At 46.0% G+C, this 17,716-nt stretch overlaps 1 protein-coding gene across 1 annotated transcript; it reads right to left on the minus strand.

Annotated features, from left to right (window-relative positions):
- Positions 1-10,620: 10,620 nt before the first annotated feature.
- Sdr9c7 (short chain dehydrogenase/reductase family 9C member 7) lies at positions 10,621-17,437 on the minus strand. The gene is made up of 4 exons (XM_070036495.1): positions 17,137-17,437; positions 14,961-15,219; positions 14,220-14,383; positions 10,621-10,838 (listed from the first exon to the last, which is right to left on the minus strand). Exons 1-4 carry the CDS (start codon positions 17,435-17,437, stop codon positions 10,621-10,623), a joined length of 942 nt encoding a protein of 313 aa, XP_069892596.1.
- Positions 17,438-17,716: the final 279 nt, after the last annotated feature.

The raw sequence follows: 17,716 nt of genomic DNA on the forward strand, positions 1-17,716 counted from the left end.
CGGAGCCCCTACCTTCAATGTCAGTCACTGTCACCATGACTGCCAAGACGCTAGTCCTGCTGATGAGCAAGGAAGGTGTCCATGGCGGTTTGATCTATAAGAAATGTTATGAAATGGCCTCCCACCTTCCGCGTTCCCAGTACTGTCCTTGTCCATCCTTTCCCCTCACCACTCCCCACAGCTTTTGTACCCTCCTCCCTTCCCATACACACACATATACCATTTTTATTTTGGGGCTATTATCCAATTTCCCTTATTGCTGCCAAAACCACCTGGGCTGGGGGCAGGGGCTGGATGGGCAGATATCTCCTCCCTACCCATTCCCCTCCTGTGTGTGGTTGGAAAACTTTTTTTTTCCTGAATAAAAAAAGACCCTACTAATAACAAAAAAAGTGATGATCAAGTCCTTCCTTTAATCTGTCTGTTCAGGAACAACATAAACTAGGTCTTTATAAGGGAAGATATGCTGATTAATACCCTCTTTCCTTCTAGAAGCAAGTTACTCTGTAGCATTCATCCATCCCACAAACATTACTGAGTGCTTGCTGTGAGCAGAGCATTGTGCCATCAGTACAATGAAAAACAATAACCCTCCCTCCACAATAAGGGTGCAGAAGATGTGGGCTGATGGCAGTGTCAAATAATCAGCATGCAGGCTGTGGGAGGTGAGAGATCAGCCACCTCACTTGGGAGGGGCTATGGAGTACTTCCTCAGTAGATGCTCTGTAAAGAAAACAGAAGGGGCTGGGAATGTGGTTTAGTGGTAGAGTGCTTGCTAGCATGCTTGAAGCCCTAGATTCTATTCCTAAGTACCACATAAACAGAAAAAGCCAGAAGTGGCACTGTGGTTCACATAGTAGAGTGCTAGTCTTGAGTACAGAGAGGCTATGAATGGGACGGAGCCAGACCCCCAGTTCAAGCCCCAGGACTGGCAAAAAAAAAAAAAAAAAAAAAAAAGAGAAGAGAAGGGCAGGACACTAGTGGCTTATGCCTACAATCCTAGCTACTCAAAGAGCTGAGATCTGAGATCCTAGTTCAAACCTAGCCAGGGCGGGGAAAGTCTCACTAAGACTCTTATCCCCAATTAACCACCAAAAAAACCAGAAGGAGCTGTGGCTCAAAATGTTAGCTCACTATCCTTGAGTGAAAGAGCTCAGGGACAGTGCCCAGGCCCGGAATCCAAGCCCCATGACTGACAATAAAATAAAAAAAGAAAAAAAAAGAGAGAAGGGTATGTGTGCAACCCCAGTACTGAGGAGGCAGAGTCAGGAAGATCGTGAGTTCAAGATCTGCCTGGGTTGGGTACTAGTGGCTCATGTCTATAATCCTATCTACTCAGGAGGCTGAGATCTGAGAATCAAGATTCAAACCTTGCCCAAAAAGAAAAATCTATGAAAAGCTTATCCCCAATTAACCACCAAGAAACCAGAAGTGGAGCTATGGCTCAAATGGTAGAGTACAAGCCTTGAGTGAAAAAGTCAAGCAAGATTGTAAGGCCTTGAGTTCAAGCCGCAGTACCAGCACACTTAAGTGCACACACACACACACACACACACACACACACACAAAGCGGATGAACTTTATTTTACCCAGTAGCAATGTGAGGAGACAAAACATCACTGTCCCCATGTTACTCTGTGACATCTGGGAAGTGACATGAGCCTTCATGACATTGGTCATATCACATGGCAAGAAACTAAAAAGTAGCCGGGCGCTGGTGGCTCACGCCTGTAATCCTAGCTACTCAGGAGGCTGAGATCTGAGGATCGCGGTTCAAAGCCAGCCGGGGCAGGAGAGACCGTGAGACTCCTATCTCCAATAAACCACCAGAAAACCGGAAGTGGCGCTGTAGCTCAAGTGGTAGAGTGCTCGCCTTGAGCTGAAGAGCTGAGGGACAGCTCCCAGGCCCAGAGTTCAAGCCCCACGACCGACAAAAAAAAAAAAAAGAAACTAAAAAGTGGCTTTAACAGCAGACCCACTCAGTATAACCCATTCTATTCACCCATCTACTCACTCATCCATCCAACCATCAGTTACATGAATGGAATAATCCATTCATAAGAGTAGAGTCCTAAGGCAGGCATTGGTGGCTTACCCCTGCAATCCTAGCTACTTAAGGGAATGATATCTGAGGATTGTAAAATTTGTGAGACTCTTGTCTCCAGTTAACCAAAGTGCTAGAAGTGGAGGTTTGGCTCAAGTGGTAGAACACCAGCCTTGAGCAGAAAAGGCTAATATAGGACAGAGCTCAGGCCCTGAGTTTGAGCCAATGCGCGCGCGCGCGCGCGCGCACACACACACACACACACACACACACACACACACACACACACACACACACACACACACACACACACACACACACCAAACCTCAATTATTTAAATATGTGTTAATTTTCAATTTGGAAAAAATCCAGTTTTTGGAGTTTCTTTATATGTTTTAACTTTTGTGTGTGTGTGGGGGGGGGCCTTGGGCTTGAACTTTGGGTCCTGGGTGCTGTCTGTGAGCATCTTTGTGCTCAAGGTTAGTGTTCTACCACTTAAACCGTAGCACCACTTCAGGCTTTTTCTGAGTAGTTTATTAGAGATAAGAATCTCATGGACATTTCTGCCCAGACTGGCTTTGAACCTTGATCCTCAGATCTTAGGTTCTTAAGTAGCAAGGTTTACAGGTGTGAGCTACCAACTCCTGGCTATGATTTTAATCTTTTAAAATTTATTGAGACTCTTTTAGAGCCTAGCATATAATCAGTTCTAGAGAATGTTCAATGCATGCTTAAAAAGTAAGCGTATTCTGCTGCTGAGTAAAGTGCTCTAAGGTCAAAATAGTTCCAGTCTAGTCTCCTATGTCTTTATTAATTTTCTAATTGTTTTATCACTAATCAAGAGAGGAATGTTGATATCTCTGTAATTATTTATTATTATATCTATTTTTCCTTATAATCTCTTTATTTTACTTTATGTAATTTGGGGAGCTATCATTAGGTGCCTATACATTATAATTTTTTGTTTTTGGTTGGTTGTAAGGCTTGAACTCAGTCTGGGCACTGTCCTTGTGCTTTTTTTACTCAAGGCTAGTATTCTGTAACTTTAAGTTACAGTGCTACTACCAGTTTTTTAGAGGTTAAATAGTCTCACAGACTGTCCTGCCCAGGCTGGCTTTGAACCACAATCTTTTGTGAATATTGTGAATATTGACACTTTTTTTGTATGTACAGATTTGTTGCTTAAGTACTCTACCACTTGAACCATACCTCCCTTTCCAACTTCAAGCAAAAATCCTTGGATCTTAACCTCCTGAGTAGCTAGGATGGCATGTGTAAGTCTCTGACACCTAGCCTTGACAATTTTATCATCAGAAAATGTCTCTAACAATATTACTTTTCTTACATCCATTAATATTGAAGGGTTAAAGTACTTGAGGCAATGATCATTTGTTGCTTGTTTCAGAGCAGAGCAACATGTGGTGCTAAACCACCTGGTTGTGTGCCTTTATTTATTTATTTATTTGGGTCTAGTCTTGGGGCCTGAACTCTGGGCCTGGGTGCTGTCCCTCAGCTCTTCAGCTCAAGGCTAGCGCTCTACCACTTGAGCCACAGCGCCACTTCCGGTTTTTTCTTTTTGCTTATGTGGTGCTGAGGAATCGAACCCAGGGCCTCATGCATGCAAGGCAAGCGCTCTACCACTGAGCCACCTTCCCAGCCCTTGGTTGTGTGCCTTTATAAGACCTGCAAATCCTTAGCTCGGGGCTCTCCTCCTAAGCTCTGCTGTGTCTGTGTTGGAGTGTAGGACGAGGCCCAAGCTGCAGCCCGTCTAAATAAAACCTTAAAACAGCTGTAAAGTCTGACTCTCAGTGGTCTTCTTGGTGGGGGTCCTGCAACCTGGGCACAACATATTAGTGGGGGCTCATCTGGGATCCCCCCACAGACTCCCAAGACCTCAGACTCCAAAGGTAAAACAGCGCTGTTTTTTGTTAATTTGTCTTGTCTTGTCGTTTGCCTGTCTGTACTTTTGTTTTCCTTTGTGAGGACTGCCACTCTAATTTATATTGTGTAAAGGGTTGTCAAAGCAGAAACGCTTGCATGATAACCCTGGAGGAAATGGGAGACGTCCCAGATCCTCTTGTGGGGCGGGGGTCCTTGAAACCCCACCGTGTGAATTGTGGGGCAGAGGTCAGTTCAGTGTTGGGCTGGAACTGACCAAGAGAGCCTCCTAACCGAGGCCCAACTTGCCCACTGTGGGTCCGCTCCTTCTGCTGTGGGGTGTGGGTGTGGAACCCCGCTGTGACAGGGGTCAGCAGACAATTCCGGAGATCTCTACTTCGTAGGCTTTTTTTCGTAACTGTCAGGCCTGTGTGTATTTTGTTTGTACTGTTTGTTTTTTGGAATTTGTCTTGTCCTGTCGTTTGTCTGTTTTACTTTCAGTTTTCTTTGTGAGGATGGCCGCTCCGATTCGTAAAGGGTTGTTGAAGCGGACGCGCTTGCATGACAACCCTGGAGGAACTGAGAGACATCCCAGATCCTCTTGTGGGTCGGGGGTCCTTGGAACCCCGCTGTGTCACAGATGGCAGCAGTTTCATTTGAGAGGGACCCAGGAGTTGGCTTAGATGATTATGTTTGCCTATATAAATCAAGCTGCACCAGACATAAAGCAAAAGTTGCAGGCTCTAGAAAGACTTGGTGAAACATCTATTAGGGATCTAGTAGCTGTGGCGGAAAAGGTTTACAATAAGAGAGAGACAGAGGAGCAAAGACAGGAAAGGAAGGACAGAGAACGAGAAATTGAGCATGAAAAGAGACCAGGCCAAGGAAAAGAGGCCAGACTTGTTGGACTCGCCACTATCGCATGCCGAGCATACCTGGTTCACAGATGCAGCAGTTTCATTCAAGATGGAAAAAGGTATAGCAGTCACCACGGACACTGACATAGTGTGGGCAGAAGTACTCCCCCAGGGAACGTCTGCACAAAGAGCAGAACTAGTGGCACTAACAAAGCCCTACAGATGGGAAAAGGGAAGAGACTAAACACTTACGTGGACAGTCGGTATGCTTTTGCCTCTGTGCATGTCCATGGAGCCATTTACCAAGAGAGGGGGCTGCTGACAGCTGAGGGAAAGACTATTAAAAACAAACAAGAAATTTTAAGCCTCATCCGGGCCTTATGGGAACCAGCAAATATTGCCATTATGCACTGCCTTGGCCATCAAAAGGGAACTGATTCTATAACCAAAGGAAATAACTTGGAAAATCAGTCAGCTAAGGAGGCAGCCCTCCAGCACCGAGCAGATTTGACTCTAGTAGACCCAGGGCCACAAGCTTTGCCTCCTGAGCCTCAGTACTCCCAAGAAGACTTGGAGCAGATAAAGAAAATTCCCATGACCTATAAACCCCCGGACAGAGAAGGAAACAAAGACTGGTGGAAAACTGGTGAGGGGAAACTTATCTTGCCACAAAGATCGGGCAAGGGGATTCTCTCACATGGAACCCGAAGAATGCAGGACTTGCTCTGACACTCAGAAGTAAAAATTAGGCAAGGAAATCAACTCATTGAGGACATTGTTAAAAATTGTAAAGCCTGTCAGCTCACCAATGCCCCTAATCAACCGGTTACAAAAGGAGCTCGCCTCTGTGGAGATAGGCCAGGTGTGTATTGGGAAGTAGACTTCACAGAAATTAAAACTGGAAAATTTGGATATAAATATTTGCTAGTTTTTGTAGACACCTTTTCAGGATGGGTTGAAGCCTACCCAACAAAGCATGAGACTGTGAACGTCGTGGCTAAGAAGATCCTGGAAGAAATCCTACCCAGGTATGGCTTCCCATCCACCATTGGGTCGGACAATGGACTGGACTTCGTCTCAAAAGTAAGTCAGGGAATAGTCGCAGCACTGGGGATGGATTGGAAATTGCACTGTGCTTATAGACCCCAGAGTTCAGGGCAGGTAGAAAGAATGAATCGGACTCTAAAAGAGACCTTAACTAAATTGGCCTTGGAGACTGGCGCAGACTGGGCGCTCCTTCCTGTTGCCCTGTTTAGAGTAAGAAATTCACCCTATCAGCTTGGCTTTATTCCTTTTGAAATAATATATGGACAACCTCCACCCATTATCCCTAGCCTTCAGACTGAATTGCTTGCATTATATGATTCTGCTTCTATTTCTCCCCCCCCCCCCCGCCCCCCATTCGTTTAAACCAGGGGACTGGGTGTTTGTTCGAAGGCACAACTTGAGATCTCTGAAACTACGGTGGAAGGGACCTTACATGGTGCTACTGGCTACACTCACTGCCCTTGAGGTGGACAGCATTGCTGCTTGGATCCACTGCTCCTATGCCAGACCTGCTGACCCCTTTGCCCTGGATGGCCGTGGGAAAACATGGGAAGTTTCCAAGCATCCTACTCAACCACTCTGCATACGCCTCAAGAAAAGAAAAATGGACTGATTGTTATTGGTATTGTTGTTTAATAGTATGGTTAAGGTCAGAGAGGGACTATACCCGTTCAAGATCAAAAGCTGTTGGAATTTAGATTTGGGCCAGAGCCACAAGATTGTGTCTCAGGACCATAAGTCAAGGGGGGGAATGAAGGGTTAAAGTTTTGAGGCAGTGACCACTTGTTGCTTGTTTATAGCAGAGCAACCAGGTGGTGCTAAACCACCTGGTTGTGTGCCTTTATAAGATCTGCAAATCCTTAGCTCAGGGCTCTCCTCCTAGGCTCCGCTGTGTCGGTGTGTAGGACGAGGCCCAAGCTGCAGCCCATCTAAATAAAACCTTAAAACAGCTGTAAAGTCTGACTCTCAGTGGTCTTCTTGGTGGGGGTCCTGGGACCTGGGCACAACAATATATCAGATGAAGCTCTTTGACAATTCCTGTTTTTATAATGTATCTTTTTTAATACCTTTTTTTGGGGGGGGGGTGTCCGGTCGTGGGGCCTGAACTCTGGGCCTAGGCGCTGTCCCTCAGCTCTTCAGCTCAAGGCTAGCACTCTACCACTTGAGCCACAGCGTCACTTCCGGCTTTTTTCTTTCTGCTTATGTGGTGCTGAGGAATCGAACCCAGGGCCTCATGCCACTGAGCCACCTTCCCAGCCCCTCTTTTTTAATACCTTTGCTTGAAGTCTATGGCTTTGGATATAAACAATGTCTCTTATAGATGGTATACAGTTGGGTCTTGGTTTAATATCCATGCTCAAGATTTCTAACTTTTCATTAGGATGTCTAGTCCATTTAAAGCAGTAAAATTACCAGTGTGGTTAGCTTATCTCTTTCACTTTTGCTATTTATTTTCTATAAATCTCATATCCTTTTTGTTCTTGTTAACTGATAGTTCCTATGTTTAAACACTTTTTAGTATACCATTTTAATTTTTCTGTTGATTTGTAACAACTTTTACATGTTACTTTCTTCAAAATATACAAGGAGCTCAAGAAATTAACCTTCTCCACAAAAAAGAAGTAAGAATGGCAAATAAACACATGAGGGAACGTTCAGTATCCCTGGCCAGAAAAGAAATGCAAATCTAAACAACATTGAGATTCCATCTTACCCTACTTAGATTGTCCAACATTGATCATTTGAAAGATTAACAAATGTTAGAGGGCTATGGAGAAAAGGAATGTAAACTAGTACAATGACTCTGGATGGCAGTTTGGAGATTTCTCAAAACATAACCTGGGCTCTAAGCCACCCCAAGTCAATAGAAAACAGAAATAAAATGATAATAGAATAACATTTACTAAGGTCAATGTCTTAATCTATTTACTCATATTAATTCATTTACTCTTCCTAACAATTCTATGAAATGGATAATATTATTATGTATTTTTCATCAGAAGAAAAAAGGATTAAAACTTTGCTCCAGGTCACACAGTTAATAAATGGTACAGGGAAATCTAAATCTAGGAAGTCTGATTCTAGAGCTGATTTTTTTTTTTGGTCAGTCATGGGGCTTGAACTCTGGGCCTGGGCGCTGTCCCTGAGCTCAAGGCAAGCACTCTACCACTTGAGCCACAGGAGCCACTTCTGGTTTTCTTGTGGTTAACTGGAGATAAGAGTCTCACAGAGTTTAATGCCTAGCCTGGCTTTGAACTTCTATCCTCAGATCTCAGCCTCCTGAGTAGCTAGGATTATAGGCATGAGCCAGTGGTGCTGGGTGAGATCTATGATTTTTACCTGTCCCCCCACAATCTATCTACTTATCTATCCATCCACTCATCCATCCTTTGAAAGGCAAACATGGCTTGTTATGCAAAAGCAGCACCACCAAAATAAGCATTTAGTCAGAGAATCCAACCTAATAGCTTTTCATGGTTCCCTCCTCTTAAAAAGTCAGAGATCATTGAGGTATTTGCAGCTACTTGTCAACAAGTTCTCTTTGAATTCTCAGTTAAAGTCTCTGGATGCTAACCAATACACAGAGACCTAGAATTCTAGAAATTAGGTAGATTTAGAACAGACAGAGGACATGTGGGAGAGATTAAGGAAACAAATCCCTCTCTATATAAATGTGGTGACTCTAATGCATAGAAGTCAAAAGTTCCAATTCTCTACCTTGGCCTATGAGTCCCCAGTTCCATTTTTTGGCTCTACCTCTCCTTGACATGTGTGTTATCTCATGTGTGATTTACTTTTGCCCCTTGGGAAAACATTATTTATTCCCACTTTATTGGGAAAGATACTAAAAATAAAAACAAACAAAATCAGGGGCTGGGAAGGTGGCTCAGTGGTAGAGCACTTGCCTTGCATGCTCGAGGCCCTGGGTTCGATTCATCAGCACCACGTAAGCAAAAAGAAAAAAGCCGGAAGTGGTGCTGTGGCTCAAGTGGTAGAGTGCTAGCCTTGAGCTGAAGAGCTGAGGGACAGCGCCCAGGCCCAGAGTTCAGGCCCCACGACCGGACCCCCCCCCCAAAAAAAAAATCAGAAGTAGAGCTGTGGCTCACGTGGTAGAGTGCCAGCTTTGAGTGAAAAAGCTAAGGGACCACACCCAGGCCCAGAGTTTAAGTCCAGGACAGACAGACTGACAGACAGACAGACAGACAGACAGACAGACACACACACACACACACACACACACACACACACACACACACACACACACACACACACACACATTCTACCACTTACTTGAACTAAAAAATAACTCTGTTGAGTTATTAAATAACTCTGTTAAACTCTGTTGAACTCAGAGACTGGGGTGAATGGGATGGTAGATCACTTCCTCCTCTGGGTATTCTTTTTTTGTTTGTTTGTTTGTTTTTGGGTCCGGTTGTGGGACTTGAACTCTGGGCCTGGGCGCTGTCCCTCAGCTCTTCAGCTCAAGGCTAGCGCTCTACCACTTGAGCCACAGCGCCACTTTCGGCTTTTTTTCTTTTAGCTTATGTGGTGCTGGGGAATCAAACTCAGGGCCTCATGCATGCAAGGCAAGCAGTCTACCACTGAGCCACCTTCCCAGCCCTTCTTTTTTTTTTTTTTTCAGTACTAGTTATTTCTATGGAACTATCAGTGACTCCCAGGTGCCCAGGTGCATCCTAAGCATTTAGTCCTTGAGACCAATACCCAGATCTGCGCCCTATCTCAGGTTACTTGAATCTGATTTTCTATCACTGGGGCCCATAGATACTTTGAGCTAATTGGGTACCTATGTTGCACAGCCAACTTGGGAACTACTGCAAGATGCACCCCAGTTCCATTTAAATATTTGTTTGTTGGTTTCTGTTCCTTCACCAGTGTCTTATCTCTGTGGTTACACATTGTGCTAAAACAAAACCACACAAAACAAACAATACAAAACCAAGACTGGTTTTACCATCTTCATATCCCCCCCAGAGCTTTCATAGTGCCTGATAGGTAGTGATTACTCAAAAAATATTTGATTTATTAATCAATGGCAATTAAATAAGTGATTTCATGTGGGTCCCAGTCACTTACAATAGACAAGTGTAAAGAGAAAGAAAGAATTTTAGACTTGCCAGATGTGCTCGTACTTCTGGCTACCCTACTATGTGCTTCATAGTAGTAGTGTGCTTTAAGTTAGTATATCTGAGAGGTCTATGGAAAGGGGTGAGGTTCCCTCATGGATTAGACTCTCTCATAGAATTTCTCAGAGGGTGACAGCTTCTGATTCAGCAGAAGCCAATTTTGCCCTCCATATTTCTTTCTTCTTATTTGTTTGTTTGTTTTGGGGTGGTTATGGGGCTTGAACTCTTTTGCTTAAGGCTAGAGCTCAAGCCATAGCTCCACTTCTGGAGATAAGAGTTTCCCAGGGACTTTTCTGCCAGAGCTGGATTTGAACACTAATCCTTAGATATCAGCTTCCTGAGTTGCTAGGATTACAGGTATGATCCACCAGTCTCTGGCCCTCCTTGATTTTTCTAGGTCCAGAAAAAACTTATACCCTTCCTGGGTGATAGCTGGTGCTATGCCACATGTCTTTAAAGCTATAAAGGCCATCTCAGTTTTCTGGGGGCCCCAGTGGGTGGAAGCGTCATTTGTCCCAGTGAGTGTCAGCCAAGGACAGTGTCCTTCACAGTCAATACCCCTGGGGTGTCTGATTCTACCTCTTGGGACCCCACAATCCTTCCACCCCCATGTTGCACTCTGTTGATTGCCCCTTGAGCCTCCCAGGTTCAGATACTGTCCGCTGGCCTTGGTAGGTATCTGGTGAGGAAGAAATCCGTCACACAAGTGGGCAGTTTAGCCAGTGGGAGGTAGAGGAGTTTGACATCCAGGCCAGGGTTGTAGCGGATGCGGGGACTCCGGGAAACGATGGCGTGCTCAATGCTATTGGTGACATCGCTGATTCTCGGTTCTGACTGACGGGCAAAGGTTTTTAAGTTGTCAGTGTCTGTTTCAGGGCATAGTTGGGGAGAGAAATGAGAGCCTGTTAGTCTTCATAAAAGATGATTTCTTTTGAGCTTTCCCCTTTCCATCCAGTCCTAGGTCATAAGGACATCACGATGTAAACCCACCCAGGGGTCCAATGGGTGAGGGGTCTTCTGCTTATACTGTGCTCCGAGGTAGAGACCTTCAAGGGTAGAGTACACTGGTGGTACAAGCCTGCTAGGACTCACAGGCCATACAACCCCTCACCAGGACCTACCTTGGGACTCTGGGACAAATTGGGGAGACTCAGATTTCAGTGAGGGTCTGAGAGGCAGACTTGCCTGACAAAGGATTAAAACTAGGAGCAGAAGCTGTCCTGACTGGAGTGGTCCAGAAAGGCAGTAAACTCATCTCCTCAGGGTCAAGACAGTTGTAGGAGGTTGGGGAGGACAGGCCAGAGGCACTTACATGTTTACCCCCACATTCTGAGGAATCACCTTGCTGCTTCTTGGAGACAATAATCACTGGACTGAAAACACCAAGCTATATATACTTTGGGGTCCTCAAAACAGTCACACTTGCTGAAAGCCAGAGTTGTTTGTGATTGATAATGTCTGAGGATGCCTTTGACCTTGAACCTGAAATTAGGTTTCCACCAGCAAGGTCAGGCTCAGGGTGCTCGGGGCTCTGGCACTCCTGAGGGCCAAGAGGATGGAGAGAATTTTCCCAGGTAGGGGGTGGAAGAATCAGCAGACAAAATGTGTGTGTGTGCGTGCGCACGCGCACACGTGTGCACACACACAGGTACACGCATGTGCACTGATACTGGGGCTTGGACTCAAGGCCTGAGTGCTGCTGTCCCTGAGCAACTTTGCTCAAAGATAGCACTCTACACTTGAGCCTCAGCTGTACTTCTGGTTATTTAGCGGTTAATTGGAGATACGAATTTCACAAACATTTTTTGCCAGAGCAGGCTTCAAACCTTGATTCTCAGATCTCAGCCTCTTGAGTTGTTAAAATTATAAGCACAAGCCACTTGTACCCAACTCTCTATCAGTCTTTTGAAGAAACTAGAGATAACACCCTAACGTCACCCCAAAAAAGGATTGCTTGGCACCACTGCCACAAACTCGTAATTCCGATTGATCTTCAGGGGATCTATGTTTAATTCTCATAACTAATTGCAGATGAGAAAACAGAAAGGTTGTGTAACTTGCCCAAAGCTAGTAGATAAGCTGTACATGGGCAGCCTAGAGTTGAGCTTACCCATGATTGAAACTTGCTTCTTGGGCATGCTTATGCAGCCAAGGAAGATAGATAAAGAAAACTGGATTAGGGATATTCTGGACCACTCAATTAATAACTCAATAATTCAGGGAAATTCAGCCTAGACTCCTTCTAGGCTACTGAGGCCTAAAGGGGGTAGGGACAGGCTGGGTGCGCAGCTGTTTTGCTATGCAGGAAGGGAGACTCTTAGACAAGCACAGTACGAGTTCCATGTTCCTTACCAGATAGGCAACTGGAGAAGAAAGATGCCTATCAAGGTTACTTTGGCTAACTGGGCCAGAGCTGGCTTCTGCCACCACAGAGGGGGCTTCTAGAGGTTCCTCAAGCCCTAGAAACTATGATTCAAAAAGACCAAGTGAGGCTGGGTGCTTGCTGGTGGCTCACACCTGTAATCCTAACTACTCAGGAGGCTGAGATCTGAGAATCTCAGTTTGAAGCCAGCCTGAGCAGTAAAGTCCATGAGATTCCAATTAACCACCAAAAACAAAACAACAACAACAACTACAACAAAAAACAGAAGTAAAGATGTGGCTCAAAGTGCTAGCCTTAAACAAAAAAGCTCAAGGACAATGCTCACTTAGTCCCTGAGTTCAAGCCCCACACTCACAAGTAAAAAGAAAAAACCTAGCAAGTCTGATGGATCCATTCTTTCTTCCTCAAACCATCTAGCCCAGCTTTGAGGTTAGATGCTCCAAAGGAATGTGAGGTCTTTTAGTCCTCACTGTGGTCTCTCTCCTAAGGATGTATCCAACCTCTGGCCATTCTTCCTCAATGCCATGTCCTCTCACATTCCCTATTGGGCAGGGACTCCAGTCATCCCCAAACTGTGCGGCACAGTCTAGATGCTCAATAAACAGCTGAGTCATCCCTCCTTCAGCCTCCATGGCCCCAACTTTCACAGGACAGCATTAGTTCAGGGAGAGGAAGCAAGCTGCCAGGGGACCTTCCTGTGTGTTTACTTTCCTTGTTATTTAACAAGAGTGCTGTGCTAAAAGCTTCACACACTAACCCTCATAGTAACCTATAAAGCAGGCACCCGTATTAGCTCCATTAATAGATGAGAAAATGGAAGCAAACAAGCCACAGAGTCAAGACTTGAACCCAGGCATCCTGGCTCCAGCAGCCATGAATTTAATCACTTTTCTACACAACTATCATGTGTATTATTCACCTGACTCACCGGCACATGATGTTTGGGAGCAGGGGCCTGGCCTAAGCAGATTCTTGGCAGACCTTCCTACCACCCCAGTAGCTATTGTTGTCTTAAACCTCAGCCCTCCACTACTCACTGCCGTATGGCCTCAGATACTGAAATCCTAGGAGTCTCTGGCTCTGTCAACTGAAAGCTGAAAGGGAGATGGTGACCCCAAGATCTTCTTGCCCTTGTTTTTTTTTTGGGTCCAGTTGTGGGACCTGAACTCTGGGCCTGGGCGCTGTCCCTCAGCTCTTCAGCTCAAGGCTAGCACTCTACCACTTGAGCCACAGCACCACTTCCGGCTTAAAATTTTCTTTTTGCTCATGTGGTGCTGAGGAATCGAACCCAGGGCCTCATGCATGCAAGGCAGGTGCTCTACCACTGAGCCACCTTCCCAGTCCCTTGCCCTTGTTTTTTGTTTGTTTGTTTGTTTTTGTTTTTTGGTTGTAGGGCTTGAACGCTGAGCCTGGGCACTGTCCCTCAGCTCTTCAGCTCAAGGCTAGCACTCTACCACTTGAGCCACAGCCACTTCTGGTTTTCTGGTGGTTTATTTGTGGTAAGAATCTCATGGACTTTCCTGCCCAGGCTGGCTTTGGACCTCGATCCTCAGATATCAGCCTCTTGAGTGGCTAGGATTACAGGCGTGAGCCACCGGTGCCCAGCGAGGTTGTTTTTTTTTTTTTTTTTTTTTTTTTTTTTTTGAGCTGGCTCTGCTTTTGAACTCAGAGCCTGCATTCTGTCCCTTAGCTTTTGTGCTCCAAGCACTTGAGCCAAAGCTCCACTTTTAGCCTATAGGTGGTTAATTGGAAATAAGTGTCTCTTGGGTTTGTCTGCCCAGGCTGGCTTTCAACCGTGATGCTCAGACCTCAGCCTCCTAAACCCTGGCTCTCTGGTAAACCCTGCTCCCATCCCGGGACTCACAGGCATGGAAATACTCCTCTCCATAGCTGTCCCGGGTCTCCTGAGGCAGCCGATCCCAGAGCTTCTGCATGCGTGATTCCATGCCCTCCGTCCCCAGAATGGACGTCCGATAGTTCCCTGGCTCAATGATGCTCACCTTCACCCCAAAGAAATGGAGCTCACGTCTGGGAAATGAGAGGTGCAATCAGTCCAGACATTCAATATGACAGTTACCAGGGAGAGTCACCCTCTCTAGGAGTTTGACGGTACCTCTCCCCGCTCTGACAGCTGTTGCATGTAAACAAGTCTGCCTTTGGGCCTCAGTCTCTTTGGAAATCCAGTAATTTGTGCAATCTGCATTAGGCAGACTCAGCAAAAAGACAATCAGTGCCAATCTACACCAAGGTCTTGACTCCCACAGCTTCCTTCCCACTGGACTCCATCCATCCCAGGCACCTCTGCCCCCAGACCACAGTGTCTGTTTGGGGAATGTGTCTCTCTCATTCCTGGGGGAGTAAGGCAGTTTCCCTCATTCTATGCCTGCTCAAGAGAGGGCCATCCATCCAGCCTTCTCATCCCTTCAGGTCTTGATCCTTGGGGAAAGCTTACTGAAGTCTGTCTTCCTTCTTTTACTTTTTTAATTTTCCTCTCCATAGCTGCTGTACTCACATGATGCCTCCCTCAGCTCTCTTTTCTTGGGTTGGCCCCAGCCCCTCCCCTCAAGGTCACCACCTAGGCAGTGTGGTACCAGGGCCCAATCACCTGATGCTGTCAGAGAAGGCCTCGACACCAAACTTGGAGACACAGTAGCCACCACCAATGAGAGCTACACGACCACCAGAGCTGGACATATTGACCACTCTGCCCCGGGCTTTCTTGATGAGAGGCAGCAGGTGAAGGGTGACATCGATGAGTCCCACTAGATTCACATTGATCACCTTTACGAAGTCTTCTTTGGTCAGCCATTCGTTGGGACCACTGGGCAGGCCCAAACCAGCATTATTCACTAGGGCCCAGAGGCCTGGGGGTGAGATGGAGAGACACACACACACAGAGAGAAAGAACCACACAAGAATCAGCAGCATCTCCAGAAAAACACAAGGGACCATTACCTACTAGCTCAAGGCCACCAAGAATAGTCCAGAACTAAGAGGAGGGAGCAGGCTAGGACAGCATAGTGGAAAGAGGAGGGGCTCACCCTGGCTGAATTATTCCTTAATTGGTTCATTCAACAACTATGTATTGAGATTCCTAGGTGGAACTTTTATTCCAGTAGAGAAAACAGATAAAGAATTTTTTGAAATAGATTTAATACATTACAGATTGGAAAAAGATAAATGCTAAGGAAGAAAAAAAGGCAAAGAGCTCCTGTTGGTTTCCTTCTGGATCCCAGGGCTCTCTTTCCCCTACTCAGCCTTATTCCTTTAGAAGTGAAGACTTCCCCACCAGGCTGCTGCTTCTGTAGCAGACCTATCCTGTTCCTTCTTATTACATCCTTGCTATCCTTTGTCCACACCTTGTATGCTAGAAGTCTTCTGGTCTTCACACAATCTTGGTCTGGCCCTCGCCCATAGGTTGTTCCCCCCCCCATCTCCTCCTCCTCCTCCTCCTCCTCCTGTTTGGTTAGTGATGGGCTTGAACTCAGGGCCTGGACACTGTCCCTGAGTACTTTTGCTCAAGGCTAGCACTCTACCACTTTGAGCCACAGCTCCACTTCTGGTTTTCTGGTGGTTAACTGGAGACAAGTGTCTCACAGACTTTTCTACCCAGGCTGGCTTTGAACTACAATCCTCAGATCTCAGCTCCCAATGGAGCAGACACTTGGATGGAGGTGGCAGCATCCATTGTGACATAAGGAAGAGATCTGCCTTTCCTTTTTCCTACACTTGGATCCGGCCTTTTGTTCCCTTGCCCCTGCCCCTAGCCTGATCCCTATAAGAAATATATTCATGCCAGGTGCTGGTGCCTCAGGTCTGTAATTCTAGCTACTCAAAAGGCTGAGATCTGAGGGTTGCAGTTCAAAACCAGCCATGGCAGGAAAGTTCATGAGACGTATCTCTAATAAATTACTGAGAAAAAGCCAGAAGTGGTGCTGTGACTCACGTGGTAGAGTGCTAGCTTTGAGTACAGAGAGGCTCAGAGACAGTGCCTAGGCCTTGAGTTCAAGCCCCATACCAGCAAAAAAGAAAGAAAGAAAGAAAGAAAGAAAGAAAGAAAGAAAGAAAGAAAGAAAGAAAGAAAGAAAGAGAGAGAGAGAAAAAAGAAATGTATTTGTACTTCTTTAGTGCTGATGATAGTACTATTTCTTTCTAAATACTGGGGTTTAAACTCAGGGCATATATTTACAAGGTGGGCTCTCTACCACTTGAACCACATTCCCAATCCTTTCTGCTTTATTTATTTATTTTCAAAAGAATCTCACAGTACACCCAGGCCAGCCTTGACCATGATCTTCCAATTTATGCTTCCTGTTGTAGCTGGGATACAGGGATGCATTACCATACCCAGCTTGGGGCCTCATGAACGTTTTGCCTCATCTGGCCTCAAACTGTGATCCTTCTGATCTCAGCATCTTGAGGAGCTCATTTTATAGGTTCAAGCCACCCCACCCAGTTTGATAGTAGGGCTTAAGCCTCCGAGGAACACTTTCATCTTCAAAGGTTTGGACTTCCAGAACATATCTTCCCAGCCTCAACTCCTACTGAGACTTCTGCTCTGTCCCTCTGAATGTCTGGAAGAGATACCTTCCTCTGGTAATTGCTTCAGCATGGGAAAATGCCAAGCCATGTAGTGGTTTCCAACCCCACTGCCCCAGCCTCCGAGAGTGTTTCCTACATCGCCTCTGCCACCACTTCATTTAGACATCAATGTCCCTGGTGTTGTCAGATGCTGAGAGAGAGAGAGAGAGAGAGAGATTAAATAGAAAAAGTCACCCCACCTTGTTCGCCCACTTGGTCCCTCACCCACTGGGCCACTGCCTTGACGTTCTCGGTGTTGGTGACGTCCAGGATGATGGTCTGTAGCTGGTAGGAAGTATCCTGCTGAAGTTTCTGAGCTCCCTCCTCAGTTAAACAAGCCGCCAGCACTCGCATGCCCCGATCAACCAGCTGTTTAGCCAGCAGGTTCCCAAAGCCCGAGTCACAGCCAGTGATGAAGACATACTTCTCTGACAGATTGCGAACCAGATTACAGTTCTTGAACCAACGATACATAAAAGAGAAGTCTGTGAGTGCCGCCATGGATCAGTGGGGAGCTGATGGTTCAAGAGACAGCCAGAGAGGCTGGTCCTTAGGAGCTAGCTGACAGTGTGCTGGAACGCAGGAGGAAGGAGAGTTTCTAGTCCTTGCAACAGATGCAAGGCCATGGGTGAGCCACTCTATAATTTTATAGGTAGATGCATCACCACACCAATTAGCTCAGATACAAGAAATTCAAGTCCAACCTGAAGCCTTGCCACCTCAGACAGTCCTGGAGACTGCCTTTTTCTCACCATTTTCCCTGATGGATGAAGGGACCCA

The sequence above is a fragment of the Dipodomys merriami genome, unplaced genomic scaffold (genome assembly GCF_024711535.1).
Source record: "Dipodomys merriami isolate MVZ:Mamm:240054 unplaced genomic scaffold, mDipMer1.0.p SCAF_10, whole genome shotgun sequence".
Taxonomy (NCBI): domain Eukaryota; kingdom Metazoa; phylum Chordata; class Mammalia; order Rodentia; family Heteromyidae; genus Dipodomys; species Dipodomys merriami.

Coding starts and splice junctions, on each gene's coding strand:
- Sdr9c7 (XM_070036495.1), bottom strand. CDS start 17,437: ATGGCGGCACTCACAGACTTCTCTTTTATGTATCGTTGGTTCAAGAAC. Junction 15,220..17,136: donor GGACCAAGTGGGCGAACAAG/GTGGGGTGACTT, acceptor TCTCACCCCCAG/GCCTCTGGGCCCTAGTGAAT. Junction 14,384..14,960: donor GCCTTCTCTGACAGCATCAG/GTGATTGGGCCC, acceptor CTCATTTCCCAG/ACGTGAGCTCCATTTCTTTG.